Raw genomic sequence first — 20,894 nt, forward strand, 5'->3', positions numbered from 1 at the left:
CTACCACACTTCATGCAGCTGCAAAAGACATCATTAATTATCAAATCACATGTTACAACTCACATGTATGCTGTATTTGTGTTTTATTGCTTTATAATTACAATGTTCCCCTCCCTACTTTACAAGTTAATTTGCCGTTAGGTGACAAGTTAAAAGAAGATAAACTATTGCTGCTCTTACTCTCCTTTGTTATCTAAGAAATATGAAGAACTGGCTATTCATGCAGCTGTTCTTTCATTCAGTGGCTCCTTCGTTTCTTGATCTAATCCATTTATTTTTGCTTTCTCCTGTTTAACTTGTTCATCCAAGGACAAGGGCTTCCTGCTTTCTTGATCTAATCCACTTATCTTTGCTTTCTCCTTCTTATTGTGTTCATCCAAGGACAAGGGCTTTCTGCTTTCTTGGTCTAATCCACTTATCTTTCTTCTCTCCTTCTTAACTTGTTCCTCCAATTATCTTTCTTCTCTCCTTCTTAACTTGTTCCTCCAACGACAAGGGGTTGCTGCTTTCTTTATCTAGTCCACTTATTTTTGCTTTCTCCTTCTCCAAGGATAAGGGCTTGCTGCTTTCTTTATCTAACCGACCTATTTTTAATTTCTCCTCCTCAGCCTTCTTCTTAGCTTCAGCTTCAACTTGTTTTACGTTTTCTTCATGAGCACGATTGAACAGTCTTACAAAGTTTAGAAGAGTCGACACCCCTGCAATTTGTAACCACTAGCTAGATTCAGACAACTTCGAAACACCATGTTTCACATAAACGCTATATATATATATATATATATATATATAAACGATCTTGTATATGCGTACCTTGTTCAAAAGGGCACTTAGTAGGGTCTTCACCAAAGTAGAAAATTAAGCCATCAACGTTTCTTCCCTGCATACATAACTTAATCATTCTGAGAATAGATAAGATCAGGTAATATACACTTATGTCTTGCACATTGGACTATTGGGGACATACCACTCCCGAATAGAGTGAAGCCAAGGACCTTACTTCTGCTTCCGCATAATGAAGGAACTCCTTCAATATCTGCAAACAAAAACAGAAAATAGACACTGATATATATAATCCAACAATAAATCAATGAGCGGCGTCCATGCAGCTGCACTGTCAACACATTTGTTGCATTGTTTGTTAGTCAGTGTTATACACATTCCATTCAAAATTTACTAGGATCACATCTCATACTTGGCCTACTTTTATTTCTTATGGGACTTGATTGTTCTCCCAGTAAACGGTCCGCACTTTATATGATCTACATCTATACATTTTTTCGGTTTCCTTTAAGAAAACCTTGAATAGAGAACTAGTGATCAAACATAGATACCTTGTTAAAGTTGTGTGAAATTGGGCCATCACTTTCGGACAAGGAGAGTTCCTGTACGATTTTCTCTAGTCCCTTGTTTATAGCTTGCATCTCCTCAGCCAAAAACTTCAGTTGAATCTGTAACAAACTCGAGAAAATAAGAACAAATTATTTTTTTCTTACTGATGCAAGCATAAACTGTACATGAGATGTGAAAGCTAAGTACCTTTGTTGCAGGCTCCAGTGAGGAAAAATCTTTTGCGAAATCTAAGACTTCTGGCATTTTCTCAGCAAGAATCTGCAGAGGATCCATCAGACTATATCTTTCTCTTCATCTAGTAGTACATCCAGAAAGCTACAGAAGCGCAGATAATAGCAGTTTACCTTGCATAGATAATGCATCAGAGTCATACGGTTATTACGCGCCCGTGTTTCACTGAGTTTTGGCAGACTATCCAGTTTAAACCCAACCGCAGCACCTACACAAAAAAAACTATTGTCAGAGCAGGATAGAAGATAAAACCCAGAGCTTATCCGTTCCATTTTCAAACTCACCCCTAGCAGTCCCTTGGTTTAGTGCGTTTCCGAGGGACAAAACTGTCTGCATTATTCTTTTGAATTTTTCTGAATTCTTAACCTGATGAGAAGAGAGCGAAAATAGCATTGGTGAGGTGTGTTTTAATCATATTAGGAGGTCACCTAGAAGACAAGTTGAGTCTGACTTACCTGCTCTGCTGCGGAGTTGACAACATTTAGACTATTCCTGAGTTCAGAAATCTAAAAAGGTGTTCACTAGTGACCATAAGTACCAAAATAAAAGCTCTGCATAATCGGTAAGTAGCAGGATATCAGTTTTCAGACCTGAGAACGAAACTGAATTTTGAAAGAGAACACCCTTAGCTTTGTTTCCACTCGTGGGACTTTCATCATCTCTAAGAAGAACTGTTCAAACCATTTCAAGAAGCATATGTGTTGTTATCAGCTCTAATGGTGTACTCCAATAAAACTAAAAGTTTTTCTAAGTTTTGTACCAGTTCGCACTTTCCAAGCTTGTCCTTGTCACCATTGTAACCCTGCAACATAAAATGAAGATAGATCAAAGGAAAAGGTGGATCACATAATACCCAAATTATTCGATGAAATTTTAGTTTAAGAAGTGCACTTATTATACCTTTAGTAATTCCATTTCTTCTCTTGTTGGACAAAACTTAATTAGGTTCTCAACCTGGTCAGCATCAAGAGCAGATTCCTCCAGGTTAAGCACTGAGTACTGCCAATATTTTGAGAGAGAATTTGGCTTTTAACTTTCATTGACATTTTACCAGAAAAAATTGACACGGTTAAAGAGCTTGATATTACCATCAAATCCTGTAGAGGTACTTTCACTTTTGAAAGCATAATCTCACAGTTGTATGCTCGCCTGTGTTCAATCTGTAAGATAGAGTTTCCCATAGTATTCAGTATTTTAACCATAGACAAAACAGTCACTTTACACACAAACAAGTACACGCATGTTAACTATTAAACACATGATTTACCAGTTGGACTTTCTCAGGTTTAGGTCCACGACAGCTATTTAGTTTTGACTTTCCTGCCTCTTCTGGAGCTGATGCGGAGAAAAGACTTTCAAGCTCTGTTATATCAATCTCAGGAGCCCTAACGCAACAGGTAAGAATTATAGTTTAGTATTACACAAGAACCGGAGGCATCAGAGAAATAACTAACGACAAGATGAACAATGCATACTTAGAAGCTTCGCTAGACATTTGCGTTTCAGCCCATAAGCTCCCATTGACAGCTCTCGTCAGTTTCAACCAGTGGTATGGCTTCAGCTTTTTGGCCGTGTTATTCTTTGAATTTACGGGTAACATTCTCCGTTTTCCTGATGAAAGAGGTCCAGCTGGTAAGGCAGGTGTTGGAGGCACTCTAGAACCAGTAGATGGGGATGACTTTGTTCCTAACTTTGGAGGAGGAGGAGGAGGTGGTGCTGATGGTGGCCTCATCTGACCCAACGGTGGTGGTGGAGGTGGTGCTGACGGTGCCTTCATCTGACCTATTGGTGGTGGAGGTGGTGCGTTTGGAGGGGGAGGGGGAGGAGGGGCAGAAGAGGTAGGAAGCCGTGGAGGTGTTGGAGGAGGTGGGGGAGGAGGAGCAGAAGAGGTAGGAAGCGGTGGAGGTGTTGGAGGAGCTGGGGGAGGGGGAGGGCGAGGGCGAGGGGAGGCAGCTGTAGCTAGCGCTGGGGGTGGTATAGGAGAGGAAACTCTAGCGACTGTGTTCTGGTCTGAATGCTGCATCGGAGGAGGGGGAGGAGGTGGTGGTCGAGATATCACAGGTGTTTTGTCTGATTTAGACACTGGAGCCACATCATTGGGAGCTCCTACCGGAGGTGAAGCAGGAGGACAGAAAGAACCTGATGTCTCAGTTTGGGATTCTTTGGCTGGAGTAGCTGATAATGTAGGAGATGGCATAACTGAAGATGATTTCGTTATTTTAGAAGACTCCTGAGTATTAACATCGGACGCAGGAGAAAGGGGAAGAGATGTTGAAGGCAGTGTCATAGGATGCTCTGCGTTTGGAGTTGTTTGATGAAATGTAGAGCCAGCTAATGACACCCATGCATTTCTCTGTGAAAGTGTCTCTGCCGGTTGGACAATAGAATGCTGACATTTCTCTGAAGGTTGAGAAGCAACAATTGGAAATGGAGGAGGTTGGGGAAGTGCTCCTGTTGGAGCCAACGACGTTCTTTCAGGGTGAGGTGGTGACAGTATGCTCCTGTTTTCCCCAGGAGCCCTCAGGATTTTCTCCTCAGGATTTTCAGAAAAGTCAGAACCGTCCACAAAAGGTTTAACTGTTGCAGAATGATGCACAAGCTTGAGAGAAGGGGACTCATGACTGGTGGTGTTTGCCTGGCTACTTATCTGAAGGACAGAATGCATATCTTCTGCTATAAGCTTCTTGACTGGACCGGAAGCTCGCTTTTCAGGCGTGTCGACCGTTTCAACCTCGGACATTGAAGACAATTTTAGTTTTGCATTATTCTCAATTGCTGCCTGTTTCACTATATCATGGATACTTTTGGGGCTAAGCCCTTGTGGTCTTGGACTTGAATTCCCATCTGGTCTATCCTGGGCAGCATTTGCAATAGCTAAATGCTGAAGTATATTACGAGTGGCATCCGTCTGATCATCCCAGTCAACTTGATTGAAGAAATCATGAACTTTGGAAAAAACTTCTATTGGAAGACCATCTTTCTCTTCCAAACATGAAAAGCTCATCGAATCAACAGACGAGGCAGCATCCATATCCGAGAAGAGAAGCTTCACAAAGAAAGTACTCTCTTTGAGTAATAAGCTACAAAGGAATATGAAGAGAAACTGAGCACCATGAGTACATTACATACCTCAACTCTGAACCCCTTTGGAAACTGTTCTTTTATATCCCATAATGTGTCAACCTCATCACGGTTGAGCATCAAAATATTTGATCTGATAAAAGCTGTGTTGAAAACCGCTCGAAACATCATTACCTCTCTCTCCATGTCATCGTTCAAACTGAGGCATTCAATCACTATATCACCTTGCACATGACAGTTGATGTCAATCTTGACTAGTTCACATTCTGCCTGCAAGGGTCAAGAAAACAAACAGAGAAAATCATATTCCGAACAAAGAAAGCCAAAATGTAACAAAAGGCTAATTAGAGATCAAAACTATCTCTCTTGCCATGACCTTAAGATGAAGATGCAATCTAAATACCTGCTTGTAGATCCTAAGGTGTTTCCCTTTCTTTGGAGTTGAGTACAGAAGCTTGGGCTTTTTATCATCAACAAAAAAAGGATCCTGACCATATACTCTAAAGATTGGGCGACACCCTCCTTGCCCACTAACATCAGGAACACATCTCAAAATAACACAATCCATGGTAAGAGCCCTATCCAATGGAGGCCATTCAGAGACCACATTCCTTCTCGACACATACTGCAGATACCGAAGCTGAGAAGGAATCGGGTTCAACGGCGAGAACAAATGCATAAGCTCACGCGGAGCCTGCTTGCAGATCATGTCCAAGGTCTTGTACTCACCACTGTACTGCTTCCGGTAAATAAGAAGTGCAGCTAACATGAAAGCTAGAACCGGCCAAGCCCCTCGCTCGCAATGCATTAACAACAAGTTGTTTGGGCCGAGGGAGAGCCAGCTTTCACTTGACCGGAGAAAATGGTGCATGACTTCCACAGGCAGCAACGAGCAGCCTTCGTAGTGGCGAGGATAGTCCATAATGGTCAAGCCGTGTTCTGATAAGACATCAGCCATCACACTCCGAGTACCCACTTCACGGAAGTTAAACACAAGAGAGGATGCCTCGGGGAAATGCTCCTGTAGCTGATTGACTACTCCGGACATGTAAGTTTTGTAGTTGTCTTCTTCCCAAGAGTCGTCGGAGAAGCAGCAGTCGAACACTGCAAAACAAAAAGACAGAACCTTTTGTCTTTCAGTTGAATGTCTTAAAGCCCAATCATATCATTAAAAAAATGAAAAATCTCACAAAAAGCTATCAACTTTCTCAAACAAATCGCAGATTCACGAGATGGGCCAAACGCAATGAACGTAAAAAGGCTCGATTTTTTTCAGACACTCAAATTCAAACAGAGACATGAAGCAGAGGATAGGGAGGAACAGACCGAAAACTCTGTCGCATATCTCGAGCAAACCATCCGGAGGTTTGCGGTAGAACAATTTGCGGAACAAGGCCATTTCATCAAACTCCTAAACCCTTTCTTCTCGTTTCGAAATCGAAAACCCTTTTGTTAACGTTCGGATTCCAGAATCTGAAGCTGGAAGCTGCCTCTTTTGAATCTGTTAAAAGGTGTTTGTTCGCTTTTACTTAACGTAGGAAAAAGAAGGCGTTGGATGTTTCTTGGAAGAGGAAAAGGTCAGGCTGGCGAGTTTGATGACGTGGATCCAATGATCAGCCGCCATCTCTCCACCTGCCTGACATGTGTCTTCTCGTCCACGGAGGAACCGGCATTCATCTCTCAAGCCCTTCCTGCTGTTAATGGGCCTTTTTAGTTAGGCCTGTGATTAAAGCCCGCTTATGCAGAGGAGTCAAACTGCTCTGTTTCGTTCAGGTTGTACAGTTTCTTCCTCAAGTTCTTAGACCATCTTTATCGGTGTCCTTAGACAGAGTCCTAAGCTATATTGGGTTGAGAAATAAATGAAAAATGCAGAAATTATAAAGAAACGGAAGTCATTTGTCTTTAATTAAGAAGTTTTTTGAGATGGTCCTTAATGACAGCTGGCGATCTTTTTTCTTTCCCTCCTCTGATGATTGAACAATGGCGTTCTATCTATCCATTTCTCGAAACCCTTAAATCCTTCTAAAACCATTTAGTGAAACAGAAGTAAGAGAGAATCATCTCATTCCACAAAAAGATTCGATTCAAGTATTAAACTCTCTTACGGAACCAAGCCATAGGGTTGATGAATTGCATTCTGCTTTGCTCAAGAACAGTAGCTCACAGCTTCTAGTCAATGATTCATACGATGTTGGTGTTTGGAGTGCTCCAAAGGTTGAACAAGCATACATTTTAGATATGGATTCGGTGGAGAAGTTGGCTCAAAAGTCAGTGGGGGCTATTGATTTAGTTGCACACCAGCTGTTTGATCAAATGTGTTTAAGAGGAAGAAGAGATAATCAGCAGAAGATCGTGAGTAAAATGCTAAAGACATGGAAATTTAAGTTCAAAAGAAAGGAGTTGACTGAAACCAGGCCACAACTTGACCATAATAATCAAGGGTCACATGCGAACATTGGAGAATGCAAAAGGTGTTGATGGGAAAGGGACTCTCGGGTTTATCTCTTTGTGTTAGAGTGTGGGAACAGGGTGGTGTCTTCGTTAAGCTAGCTAAGTGGAATAGATTGGAGACTTGTCATGTATATGGTTGGCTGATGAGAGTGATAGGTGTTGGTGATGTCCAGTTTGTCAAGAACGAGAATGCAAGTTTGCTATCTGTTGTGGGTGTGATGAACCTTGCTGGCCACGAAGTGCTAGAAATGCAGGAATTTTTTTATAAAACATGGAAGGATAAGTACAAGAAGATAGAGCACAAGGAATGTTCCAAGAGTTGGTTCGTTTTATTTTCAGAATCATACGTAATACAAGTTCTGCTTCTTCACAAATTTCACCTTCTTCAACAAATGAATTTCACCTTCTTCAACAAGTGAATTTACCTTAAGGACCAACATTAAGTCCCACCAATAATCCTAATTTTCATTAAAGTCCTTAACATTGTCCTAAGCTAGAAATAATAATAAAAAACACTAAGGACCAAAAAAATAGGGACATGGATAATCATGCTCTTACATGTTTATCGGAAGGTTCTTAGTACGAGGTTATTAGCATAATATAAGAACCGTCTCTTAACTTTTAACTAAAGAAAACTAAAAACATATTCTTAAATAAAAGTTTTAAGAGATAGTTATTAGTTTTTCTTAATTAAAACTAAGAAACAGTTTTTATATTACGCTAAGAACATCGTCCTAAGAAGCTTCCAATAAACATGGTTTGGAAGATTGTTTGGTACTCTCTAATAACATAGTATAACTTCTTTTTTTTTTTACGTTTCATGCATTATATTAATATATGTAAGAAACTATAGTACAACAAATTTGCTTTTAAAAAGTGTTTTGCACCAAAATGAGATACAAAGGTAGAAGAAAGTAAAAGAGTGGGTGTCCAGAAGAGATCAATGTCAAAGTTCATAGAGTTCACAAGCACTTCATCACCTTCCCACTTTATATATTTGGCATTCGTATATTTCTCTGTTATATACGCAACGGTGCATCCAATGATGGAGGCTCCTGCAATCACTCTACACTAGGTGATAATCCGCGCCCTGCGCGGAATAAATAGATTTCAAAATATTATCACTTTTAATCTGTAGACATAACAAAAGTTAAAGTCATAGCAAAAAATACTATATGTTATAAAGTAAGGGTTAGAGGAAATTTAATATGTCATTAAGCTTGGAAAATTTTGTTTAAAAATTGTATATTTGTTTGCATAAAATATATTATAAATATAAAATAAAACGAAACATAAACAATAAACTAATAAAATATAAAAGAAACAATGTCTTGAGTGGTTTCAATTCGGAAACAGAGTTAAAGCCAACCATTTGATTGCTTGAGAGAATGTTTTGATATGAGCAAAGTCGAGAAGAAATGTGTAGTGAGTTTTCTGAATTATAGAAGCCGTATATTTATACTAAAAAGGAATCGCCATGTGGTCATATGGATTCAAAATAATGGTCGTAACTAAATCGAATATTACACATAACTTGCGCTCCAATCTTAGTCGGGAATTACTTTAATATTGTAAATAGTTAATGCAAACTTCCTTTTATCAATCGCAATTGAACAAATTCAAAAAAGTTCACGATTATTAATTGATTACAATAATTTGAACCTTAATCTACGTTCCTTATAAACAAAAGTCAAGTCCTCGCAAATCACATATTATTACCATCAGTTTACCAAATTTATAATTTAAAAATATGTCAAAGTTATTAGAAGTTTCCTTTTTCCCAATCATCAATCAATTTCGTCCTTACAAATAACTTTTGAATCATGTGCAATTTGCTCCGCCATTATTTGCATTATGCAAGTTGGCGTTAAAATCTTAATTATGATAGATCACCTAAGGTAAGTTTTTATATGTGTATGCCAGAAAATCGTATTGTACCTTAGTTTCTATAATCGTAAGGCGGGGATCATCTAACAATTTAATGAAACGGGGCAAGTATATGTCATATGCATGGTTCTTCTGTTTCACTATTTTAAGAAATTTTTTTTTTCTTGATATATTCTTAAGAGAACAAATATTTTTTCGCATTTTTGAAAAAATCAATCACTTGAGCACGTATTGATCATCAAATACTTTTTAGGATTTTTCAGAAAACAAACTTTGGTTGATAATCGCACATTAATTTTTTGCATCTATATTCATTTTGAATTAAAAAAATTGGACCACTACGTATGTCAGTAATGTTTTTGTCTTAAAACAAATTAATGAAAAACTTCAGTCATTGTGATAAAAAAAAAACTTCAATCAAGGTAATTAACATAATTTTAAAATCTTTGATGTAATACGTAGAATTTCGGTTAAGGTAACTAACGCAAGAAATAAATGATAAAGTTTGATATAATACGTATCAACGTATATATGTGACAAATGTAGACAAAACTAAGGTAATTATAATGTTTTGATCAATGGCATGTTGTGTAATTACTCTAGTTAACAAAGGGGTTTTAAATAGAATAGGTGAGAGAGCTTGTGGAGTTGCGACATAAGAAATGGCACATTTGTAATAAACACATGAACTAAAGGTTATTTATTTTTAATGCTCCTCAAATAATAAGAAAGAGATATGTTAGCCCAACAAAACACAAGAAGATATATAAAAACTATACGTTGGTTTAGTCATACCGTATGAGAGGCCAGTTGATCCCACGGAAGAAAGCATGAATAAAATACACAAAATCTGACATACAATGAAGATAAAGCTGAAAATAAAGATCTCAAGAGATAAACATTAAGTGGTAGAAGAAGTATGAAGCCGTGGAGGTGTTGGGGGAGGAGGAGGAAGAGGGGAAGAAGCAGTACCGGCTTAAAACTATATTGGACCCTTGGACAAATTTTTTTTATGTATTATAATTAGTTAAGCATAATATTATGGACTTAAAAAAAAAATATATATATATATATATATATATTATGGACTTTTGTTGTGAACTGGGGGAGGAGGAGGGGGAGGGGGAGGAGAGGCAGCTGTAGCTAGTTCTGGGTGTGGTATAGGCGGGAAAACTCTAGAGGCTGTCTTCTGGTCTGAATGCTGCATTGGAGGAGGAGGAGGAGGAGGTGGTGGTGGTGGTGGTGGTGGTGGTGGAGGTAATGCAGTTGTTTTGTCTGATTTAGACACTGGAGGAGGTGACCTCACCGGTTGTCCAAGAGGGGAAGGCACATCATTGGGAGCAACTTGATTGAAGAACTCATGAACGTTGGAAAAAGCTTCTACTGGAAGACCAACTTTCTCCGTCAAATCAACAGACGAGTCATCATCCATATCCGAGAAGAGAATCTTCACAAAGAAGGTGCTCCTTTGTGAGTACAAAGCTATAACCATATACCATGTAAACACGAATAGTGTACATTACCTCAACTCCGAACCCCTTTGGAAACTGTTCTTTTATATCCCATAATGTGTCAACCTCATCACGGTTGAGCGTCAAAATATTTGATCTGATAAAAGCTGTGTTGAAAACCGCTCGAAACATCATGACCTCCATGTCATTACTGAGGCATTCAATCACGATATCACCTTGCACATGACATTTGATGTCGTCAATCTTGACTAGTTCTACCTACAAAACAAAAGAGCAATCAGAAAAAAAAAACTACCAATCATGTTCCAAACAAGCACAAATAAAAAGCTAAAAAAGCACAAGAATAAGGCTAATTTTATCATCTAAGACCATAGGATGAAAGATGCAATGTGAAAAACGTTATGGAACCTTGTTTGAAAAGAGCTGCTTGTAGATTTTAAGATGTTTCCCTTTCTTGGCACTTGAGTACAAGAGCTCAGGCTTTTTATCATCATCTACAAAAAGGGGATCCTGACCGTATACTCTAAAGACTGGGCGAAGAAAGCTTCCTTGTCCACTAACATCAGGAAGACATCTCAACATAACACAATCCACGGTGAGAGCCCTTTCCGTTGGAGGCCATTCAGAGACCATAGTCCTTCTCGACACATACTGTAGATACCGAAGCTGAGAAGGAATAGGGTTCAAGGGCGAGAACAAATGCATAAGCTCAACGGGAGCCTTCTTGCAGATCATATCCAAGGTCTTGTACTCATCACTGTATTGCTTCCGGTAAATAAGGAGTGCAGCTAGCATGAAAGCTAGAAGCGGCCAAGCCCCTCGTTCACAATGCAATAGTATCAATTCACTTGGGCCTAGTGAGAGCCAGCTGTCACAGTAACAAAGAAATTTTTTCATAACTTTCACAGGCAATAATGAGCAGCCTTGGTAGTGGCGAGGATAATCCATTACGGACAAGCCGTGTTCTGACAAGACATCAGCCACCACACTCCGAGTATCCACCACATCACGGAAGTTAAAGACAAGAGAGGATGCATCAGGGAAGTGCTCTTGTAGCTGGTTGACAGCTCCCGTCAGATAAGTTTTGTACTTCTCTTCTTCCAAAGAATCGGTGGAGAGGCAGCTGCCGAAGACTACAAACAAAGACAGAACCATTTGTCTCTTAAGCCAATCATATCATAAAAAATGAAAAATAAGATTTTTTCAGACAGTCAGGTTCAGAAGACAAGGGAAGTAGATACAACTTTGCGCCAAAAACAGAGAGAATAAAAGCATAGGAACTGAGAGAAACAAACAGACCGAACACTTGGTCGCATATCTCGTGTAAACCATCTGGAGTTTTGCGGTTGAACAATTTGCGAAGCAAGTCCATTTTTTTTATTATCAAACTCCTAAACCCCTTCTCCTTCTCGTTTACCACTTTGTTAGGATTCCAGATCTGAAGCGGAAAGTTGACTTTTTGAATGTGTTAATAATGATGTGAAATGGTGTTCCATGTCGTGTGTTGTAGGTTTCCTGGAAGAGGGAAAAGGTCAAAGCTAATATGGGAAGCTAAAATATTCAATTGTGGTCAAACTAAATAATGGAAACTTTAGGGACGAAGAGAAGGTGTGTCTCTTTCCTTTCCATGTCGTGCGGGTTATGGTTGTCATATTTTTATACATTGATATTTGGTTTTCATAATTTGTGTTGTATTCAAAAGATTTAAACCGAATCGGGTAATATGGTTATTTTTGGTACAAATATCCGAACACTTTTTAGATCCACTTTTTAGATACATTTGTTATTTAGATATTTTTAGGTTCCTATACATCAGAACCGAACTTATTCAGATCCAGAATAACTCAACTCAAAACTCACACCTAAATTTATAATATTCAAACGGAGACTAATTTCAAAAAAAAAAAGAGTCTCCAATGGTTTATATACTAAACTCAAAACCAACAACAAAGCAATCTCAAGATCCAAATAATGAGTCTCCAATCTATGATTCCGAATGGTAACAGCGGATTGAGTGGTGCGGAACAAGCGGATTGGGTGGTGTGGTGCGGTGCGGTTTATGATAGAAAAACGAATACTGCGAGACAAGTACAGTTCATCTAAAAGAAGCGGTTAAAAACAAAATGTAAATGGTAACAAGTATAATAAACAGTGTAACTACGGGATACATATAATATATTTATAATTTATAAACTAAAAAATCAGTAATACTAATATAATTTTTAATATATATTCATAAATAAAATTTCTAAGAACTGCTATTTTTAGAAATATATCATTTTAAAATAAAAATATTGTAGATTTAGAAATTAGTATAACAAGAGTTTTTTGATAGCTGGATATGGTTTTATAACTTTTTATCAACAGGTTATCATTTTAAATTAAACTTTCCTAAACCTACTATTTTTATAAAGTTGTCATTTTGTTGATAAATATTTTAGATTTGAGATTATGATTTAGAAATTAGGATAAAAAGAGTTTTTGTTGATAGATAGGTATGCTTTTAGAATTTTTGATCAATAAGTTATAATGTTTAAATAAATTTTCCAAAACCTATTATTTTGGGAAAGTTATCATTTTTCTAGAGAAATATTGAGGATTTTGGATTGTTATTTATAAATTATGATAACAAGAGTTTTTGTTGGTAGATGGGTATGATTTTATAATTTTTTTATCAATAGGTTATCATTTTTAATTAAATTTTTGAAAACCTACTATTTTTGGAAAATTATCATTTTTGAAGAGAAATATTATAGATTTGGGATTGTGATTTAGAAATTAGGATAACAAGATTTTTTTTATTGATAGATGGGTATGCCTTTGTAATTTTTGATCAATAGGTTATATTTTATAAATAAAATTGGTAAGAACTGCTATTTTTAGAAAGTTATCATTTTCGTAGAGAAATATTGTAGATTTGAGATTATGATTTAGAAATTAGGATAACAAGAGTTTTTGTTGATAGAGTGGTATGCTTTTAGAGTTTTTGATCAATAAGTTGTAATGTTTAAATAAATTTTCCAAAACCTACTATTTTGGGAAATTTATCATTTTTTTATAGAAATATTGTAGATTTTGGATTGTGATTTAGAAATTAGGATAACAAGAGTTTTTGTTGATAGATGGATATGGTTTTATATAAGTTTTTTATTAATAAGATGTAATGTTTAAATAAAATTTTCAAAACTTACTATTTTGGGAAATATATCATTTTTGTAGAGAAAAAATGTAGATTTTGGATTGTGATTTAGAAATTAGGATAACAAGATGTTTTGTTCATAGATAGGTGTGGTTTATTATTTTTTATCAATAAAATATAATGTTTAAATAAATTTTTTAAAACCTATTATTTTGGGAAAATTATCATTTTTCTAAAATTTTTTGTAGATTTTGGATTGTGATTTAGAAATTAGGATAACAAGATTTTTTATTGATAGATGGTGTAATTTTGATAGATAGTATCAATAGCTTTTGTAATTTTTGATCAATCTAACAGATCTCATAACTAATACAGAACCAGAAGACATCAAATCAAAAAGCAGTAACATTTGCTTTGTGAATAACATTAGCAGCTGGTTAATGGCCACGACAAACTTCATAACCAAGCTCGTACTTTCTAGAGCAACTCTTGGAGAATCGCCGGATCTTATCCAAACCCACGCCGCCCTCTTCCGCTTCCTGGAGCCATGCCGCCTCATGATGATGCGTCGAGCCAGAGGAGGAGGAGGAAACAGCCGTTTGAAGAATCTCTTCGACATGGAGTTCTCATTAGTCACATGGTAAGTGTATGTTTGTTTAAGGTTTCTATTTCATCTCAAACTCTTATGTTTCCCTTTCTTTAATTCATCTCTATTAACTGCTTGCATCATAGTTGAACATGGGAACCAAACATAAATGTCTCGTAAAATTTAACCTGTGAAGAGGCTGTGATGAGAAAAACTTCAAGTCTAAGGTAATTATTCAAGAATAAAACATAGCAAATTTAACAGACCATAGCCCAAAGTTTTAAACGACAACATAAAACAACACACTCAAGGTTTTGTCTAACATAAACGATGTTAGCAAACTTACGACCACAAGAGATGGCATTTAGGATAATTTAAAATACGAAGGGATCTAAATAGAGATATTCTTATTATTATGCTGCATCAAAGGGAAACCGTAACAAATTTGACCATGTCAAACAGCCCATCCTCATTCACAACATCACACGACTCCATCTGACCCCAAATCTCTCCTCCTTGGCGCCTTTCCAAAGCAATCACTGCACAGAAAATGACCTCTTTGCCGTCATGGTTTTTATGAAAGAAGAGAGCCAGCTTCTCCTTGCCATAGTTCACTGCATGGCACCACCTTGAACGAGCAGTCTTAGCCACCAAAAAATCTCCCAAACCGTTGACAACACTCCAACAGCTCTTCTTTGGATCATACGCCCTCAACGCCCTCAAATCGTGATAGTACAAGACGTTGTCAACCACACATGCACCCTTCCAGGCCTTAGAATTCAACACCTCGTCCATAAATTCCCATTTCCTTTCATCTGGTTCATAAACAAAAGAGTTGCCCTTGCTGTAATCTTTCATGTAAATCTTACCATCCATCACCACAGAATCAGACCAAAGGACACCTAAAAACATGTCTTCCTTTACCAACTTAGGCTCCCACAACTGGGTTTGTGTATCAAACACCATGACTGCCTTCTTCCACGTTTCCCGCAACATACCACCCTTCTCCTTAACGACATGACAAACCGAATCACCGATTACATAAATCTTCTTCTCGTCAACCACGTTAACCACTTTATAAGCCATGCGCTGAGGAATGTCAGGGATGGACTGAGACGTGTGAGAGGTGCAGTCAATGCTGAGCGCATCTTCATCGTTAAACACATACACCTTCGAACCCACCGGGACATAGTTTCCGCAGGAAGACTTGAGAGTAATTGACCGGACAACCACCAAGCGGTTACTGCAGTCGTCGACTTTCCGGTGGAGGATGTAGAAACTGGAAGCACGAGTTTTGCGGCTCTGGAGGACAGCATAGACACGGTGTTGGGTGATGCCTAGCTGGGATCGCCTCTTGTAGAGCGTAGGAGAGGCAATGAGTTTCCTGAAACTCTTGGAAACGTGGGAGAGAGTCGGATAATGGTTTAGGGGTACACGAGCAGCTACGATATCAACGGTAATGTCGTCTGGAAGTGACGGAATCAGAGGAGGAGACACTGACAGCGCCAAGAATTGCTCCATTAATTCAGACATCTGAAACAGCTGTGGTTGAGTGAATCAGTAAATCAACCTGAACAAAAAAAAAAAAAAGAAAGAAATATGTTACTGGTTAGCCTAAAAGACCAAAGACTACTCGCAGATTCCAAGTTCACACATCATTTCAAGTTCACACATCTCCATGTTCAGACAATTAATTACATGTTCAGACATTCTAAGTTTAGACATATCATATCAAGCAAGAATCACAAAGAGAAGAAGAAGAAAGAGTAAATAGCTAAATTAAGAATCACAAAGAGAAGAAGAAGAAAGAGTAAAGAGTAATAGCAAGAATCAGGAGGATGTTCAGACCACCTCCGAGGCAGGTTCCAGTTAAAGGCTGCGGCTGTGGGTAAACGCAGGCCTTTCAAATTCTCGAATGCGGTTGCAGATATGCCTGAGTTTCTTCAGATGGTCTCGGACTACTGGAAAGACACTCAGCCGTTGTTTCAGTCCACTTCAGCACTCTTCCGCTTCTCAAAGTACCTAAAAGCTCTCAAACCATTGGTTAGGTCATTAAGCAAAGAAAAGCTGGGAGCTCTAACCAAAAAAGTAAAGGAAGCTCATTTCGATCTCTGTGCTAAGCAAGAGAAGCTTCTTGAAGCCCCAACTCAAGAAAATATTAATGCGGAAAGAGTGGCAGCAGAGAGGTGGCAAAGAGTATCTGATATCGAAGAGAAGCTACTGAAACAACGCTCTAAACTCCATTGGCTACAGGTGGGGGATCGAAACAACAGGGTCTTTCACAATGCAGCTAGGATTCGCCAAACTCGGAATGCAATTCGGGAAATCAAATGCCCTAATGGAAGTGTAGTTACCTCGCAAGATGAAATTAAAAAGGAAGCTGAGCGTTTCTTTAGTGAGTTCCTCTCTTTTGAGCCAGCAGATCTACGAGACACAACAGTTTCTGAGCTGCAGGAGATATTACCATTTCGATGTACAGACGAGGATCGAGCTATGCTCATGAGAACAGTGACTGAAGAAGAAATCAGGGAAGTGGTGTTTAAGATGCCGAGTAACAAGTCCCCGGGACCAGATGGTTTCACTATTGAGTTCTTCAAATCATCCTGGAGCATCATAGCTAAAGATTTTACCACAGCTGTTCAATCTTTCTTCAGCAAGGGATTTCTACCTAAGGGCCTTAATGCAACCATTCTGGCACTTATACCAAAGAAGGACTCAGCAGAGGAGATGAGAGACTATCGGCCAATATCCTGCTGCAACGTTCTCTATAAGGTAATATCTAAGATAATAGCTAACAGATTAAAGACTACGCTTCCCCAGTGTATTTCTTCTAATCAATCAGCGTTTGTCAAGGATCGTTTACTGGTGGAGAACCTGCTCCTAGCTACAGGAATTGTAAAAGATTACCATAAGGAAGATATCTCACCGAGATGTGCCATGAAGATCGATATTTCAAAGGCTTTTGACTCGGTTCATTGGCCTTTCCTGCTGAAGACTTTGAAAGCTTTAAACATGCCTGATGATTTCATCCACTGGATTGAACTCTGTGTCTGTACTGCTTCCTTTTCAGTGCAAGTCAATGGAGAGCTTGCAGGTTTTTTCCAGAGTAAAAGAGGTCTGCGGCAAGGATGTGCTCTATCCCCATATCTTTTTGTGATCTGCATCAATGTGTTATCTCAGATGCTTGACAGAGCTGTGGAGAGGAAAATTATTGGCTATCATCCGAGGTGTAAGAATATTCTGCTCACGCATTTGTGCTTTGCAGATGACTTAATGGTCTTTACTGATGGAACTAAAAGATCCATAGAAGGTGTGCTTCAGATATTCACTGATTTTGCTGCAATATCAGGGCTGAATATTAGTTTGGAGAAGTCTACCCTCTACATTGCGGGTGTTTCCGAGGATACTGCAACGGACATTCTCAACAGGTTTCCGTTTGCATCAGGTAAGCTACCTGTTCGTTATCTGGGGCTTCCCTTGCTCACAAAGAGAATGACAGTTAGTGACTACTTGCCTCTCGTGGAGAAAATCAGGAAAAGGATGACTTCTTGGACAGGAAGGTTTTTGTCACATGCGGGCAGGTTGCAATTGATTAACTCGGTGATAACAAGCCTTGCGAACTTCTGGCTATCTGCTTTTCGATTACCAGGGAGTTGCTTGAAGGAGATAGAACGCCTGTGCTCTGCCTTTCTTTGGTCTGGAACAGAGCTGAAAACGACAAAGGCAAAAGTTAGTTGGAAAGATATATGTTTACCTAAGGCCGAAGGTGGATTGGGGATCAGACCTCTTAAGGAAGTTAACATAGTTCACTGTCTGAAGCTCATCTGGAGACTCTTCACTGCAAAGTCTTCCTTATGGACAAGATGGATACGCTGTTACCTGATCCGCAAAGAATCTTTCTGGTCGATAAGTAGCAGCACTAATATGGGATCTTGGATGTGGAGGAAGCTTCTCAAGCTTAGGGATCTTGCAAAAGGTTTTATTATTGTGGAGGTAAGGAGTGGTGAGAACACATCCTTCTGGTATGACGTTTGGTCTCGATTTGGGAATTTGAAGAATATCCTGGGAGATAGAGGACTGATAGACTTTGGCATTGGTGATAATGCTACTGTGGCGGATGCATTGGTTAATCATAGACGCAGAAGGCATCGAGTGAGCATCCTCAACGAGATTGAGGAGGAGGTAGCTAAGCTCAGGCTCTGTTCATCGCGGGAGGATGATATTTATCTTTGGAGGCAAGCTGATGATAAATTTGCAACCAAGTTCTCAGCGAAGAAGACATGGGAACAGATCAGAAGCAATCGCCAATCTTGCTCGTGGAGTAAAGGTGTATGGTTCCCTCATTCAACACCAAAATATGCTTTCTTTCATTGGGTAGCTATGCGAGACAGACTTCAAACAGCGGATAGAATGCAGCATTGGAACGTCGCAATCAACACAACTTGTGTTCTGTGCAATGAAGAGCAGGAATCTTGTTGTCATTTGTTCTTTGATTGTCGATACTCGAGACATATATGGAGAAGGCTGATTGGAGGTCTCTTGCTTGACGATTTCACCACAGACTGGAATGCGCTCAAACTGCTCATGTCCAGGCCGAGACTCACCCCAACAAAGACTTTTATCCTTCGGTATGCTCTACAAGCGACAATGCACACAATCTGGAGAGAACGCAATGCTAGAAGGCATGGAGAACATCCACAAGATGCTAGCTGCTTGATCAGGTTTGTGGACAAGACAATGAGACTCATATTGCTTTCAGTGAAAGGAAAGGACCAGAAATATCTTGATGAAGGATTGAGCACTTGGTTTGGGATACAAGAAACAAATGGAGGAGCTGGATAAAATTTTTTTTATTTATAGCATTCTGCTGATTCTTTAAATAAAAAGAAAAACTGATGCACTAGATGTAAATAAGTTTTTTTGGTTTGAATAAATTTTACATTCATTCAAAAAAAAAAAAAAAAATAGCTAAATTAAGGAGCTGATTCCAAGACCACAAACCGCGCAAGTAATGGGTAAAGATTAGGGTTTACAACATACAGTAACTATTGGTCATGAAATGCATGCAGGAGAAAAACCGTAACCACCCAAAAAATTACACTCAGATTTCAACGAAACAATATAAAAGAAACCAATCGAACAAAATAGAAAAGGACGATGGAGAGTGAGAGAAAGAAAAAAAATCAGATTTTGAGTACAGACGTGCAAGTAACTTAAGGTTTACGTAAGACACTCTCAAGACCCAAAGAGACGACGAGTTGCATGAGAGAAGAAGCAGAGAATGGAAAACTCTTTATAGGGATTGAAAAGTTTATTTATTTGTGGATTATAATAAAATAAATATTACTATGGGTCCATAATAACCCAAAAAGGCAAAAATAATGGACAAGTAACTAAAATCCCTTAATGGGAAACATTTTAATCTCACTACTCCTTTATAATTTTACTATTTATACCATTTATTTCTTCTCATGACCTATTCTTTTCTTTGTAATATAATTGACATCTCACCTATTATCTATATTAAACTAAAAAACTAAACTTCAAATTAAATATTCATCAACAATTCAAGAAGGATTCCACTATCTTAACATTCTTCCCCCTTCGCCATAATTCTTCTCACCCACCATTCTACATTTGGCAATTTTGAACCTCCATTTAAAGGTAATTTTTTTTTGTCATTTTCATGAAATTATCTTATTAATAGATTATATACTTGATATGGGTAATGTAAAAAATTAAAATTCTGTTTTGAAACCGGAGTTTTTGAAAACAAATATAAAAATGATATTTAAGCATGATTTGGTTTATTTTACACGATTTTGAAACATACAAAAATCATTACACTGGTGTTAGAAAATATGTTCGTTGTTTAACATGTTCATTGTCATGTAAAAAGATTAAATCGAAGCTAAACTTAAAAAATTTAGGTACTATTAAAACAATTATAGTATGACTAAAGCAAAGTATGTATTGTTAAAATTACTGGTACAACAACAATAAGTTCTAGTAGGGCAACTAAAGAATACTAAGACGATTTGTATTATTGTGGTTGAAATAAACGAAGAGCATAACCAAATTGACCTTTATGGCTAAGGAATCCCTTGGAATCGTTAAGTAATGTGTTCATGCTGAACCAATAACCCTCCACGAATTGAACGAGAGGAAGATATATATATATATATATATATATATATATATATATATAATTCCTTAAACACGTTGAAATGGAAAAATGAAAATCAACAACGGATGTTCTCTATATTTTCTTTGAGATTATTTTAGAGATTACTTTTTTCTTTAATATAACAAGCGATCAATTGATTGGTAATTTAAGATATACTAGGTAGTTGGCCTTCACAACTACACGAGTATAAATCGAAGTTCAACCGATGCTAAAATAATTTCAAAACATTAATAGTATAAACATTATAAAATTAATCAACTTCCATTAAAATTGAAACTTTAATATGAATTGAAACAAACATCCTTTTCTGTTTAATAAAATTATATAATTATTATTTCAGTATTAATGAAACTCTATTTATATGGTAATTTAAAATTTAAAATTTTAAAATTTTATCAAATTTTATTACGTTATGGTGAAAAAACAATTAGCATACAAAATATTTAAACTTAAAACTCCTCCAAACAAATAGAATATTAGTTATCTTAATTTTAGATTAATGTTTTTAAC

General features: G+C 37.7%; 3 protein-coding genes across 5 annotated transcripts; all 3 read right to left on the reverse strand.

Annotated features, from left to right (window-relative positions):
- Window positions 1-15: 15 nt before the first annotated feature.
- Window positions 16-7,394, reverse strand: LOC103851657 (formin-like protein 13). Its single transcript, XM_033284353.1, has 18 exons — window positions 5,989-7,394; window positions 5,066-5,766; window positions 4,711-4,932; window positions 3,057-4,627; window positions 2,849-2,966; window positions 2,670-2,741; window positions 2,482-2,580; window positions 2,342-2,383; window positions 2,172-2,252; window positions 2,037-2,087; window positions 1,866-1,947; window positions 1,695-1,789; window positions 1,537-1,608; window positions 1,332-1,448; window positions 965-1,033; window positions 811-877; window positions 478-698; window positions 16-446 (listed from the first exon to the last, which is right to left on the reverse strand). The coding sequence occupies exons 1-18, from the start codon at window positions 6,059-6,061 to the stop codon at window positions 219-221; spliced, it is 3,981 nt and encodes a 1,326-aa protein (XP_033140244.1). The 5' UTR covers window positions 6,062-7,394; the 3' UTR covers window positions 16-218.
- Window positions 7,395-9,679: 2,285 nt separating this feature from the next.
- On the reverse strand, window positions 9,680-13,112 carry LOC103851658 (formin-like protein 13). The gene is made up of 4 exons (XM_009128536.3): window positions 11,772-13,112; window positions 10,881-11,605; window positions 10,524-10,730; window positions 9,680-10,447 (listed from the first exon to the last, which is right to left on the reverse strand). The coding sequence occupies exons 1-4, from the start codon at window positions 11,842-11,844 to the stop codon at window positions 10,082-10,084; spliced, it is 1,371 nt and encodes a 456-aa protein (XP_009126784.1). The 5' UTR covers window positions 11,845-13,112; the 3' UTR covers window positions 9,680-10,081.
- Window positions 13,113-14,410: 1,298 nt separating this feature from the next.
- On the reverse strand, window positions 14,411-19,505 carry LOC103851773 (F-box/kelch-repeat protein At4g38940-like). 3 transcript variants are annotated; one of them, XM_009128642.2, is made up of 2 exons: window positions 19,400-19,505; window positions 14,411-15,767 (listed from the first exon to the last, which is right to left on the reverse strand). In XM_009128642.2, the coding sequence occupies exon 2, from the start codon at window positions 15,728-15,730 to the stop codon at window positions 14,621-14,623; it is 1,110 nt and encodes a 369-aa protein (XP_009126890.1). In that variant the 5' UTR covers window positions 15,731-15,767; window positions 19,400-19,505; the 3' UTR covers window positions 14,411-14,620. The 3 variants fall into 3 exon arrangements, with proteins under 3 accessions (XP_009126890.1, XP_033140255.1, XP_033140254.1); XM_033284364.1 differs by lacking the exon at window positions 19,400-19,505 and adding an exon at window positions 16,049-16,071; XM_033284363.1 differs by lacking the exon at window positions 19,400-19,505 and adding an exon at window positions 16,046-16,066.
- Between the last annotated feature and the right edge of the window lie 1,389 nt (window positions 19,506-20,894).

This window comes from Brassica rapa, chromosome A02 (genome assembly GCF_000309985.2).
Source record: "Brassica rapa cultivar Chiifu-401-42 chromosome A02, CAAS_Brap_v3.01, whole genome shotgun sequence".
Classification (NCBI taxonomy): Eukaryota; Viridiplantae; Streptophyta; class Magnoliopsida; order Brassicales; family Brassicaceae; genus Brassica; species Brassica rapa.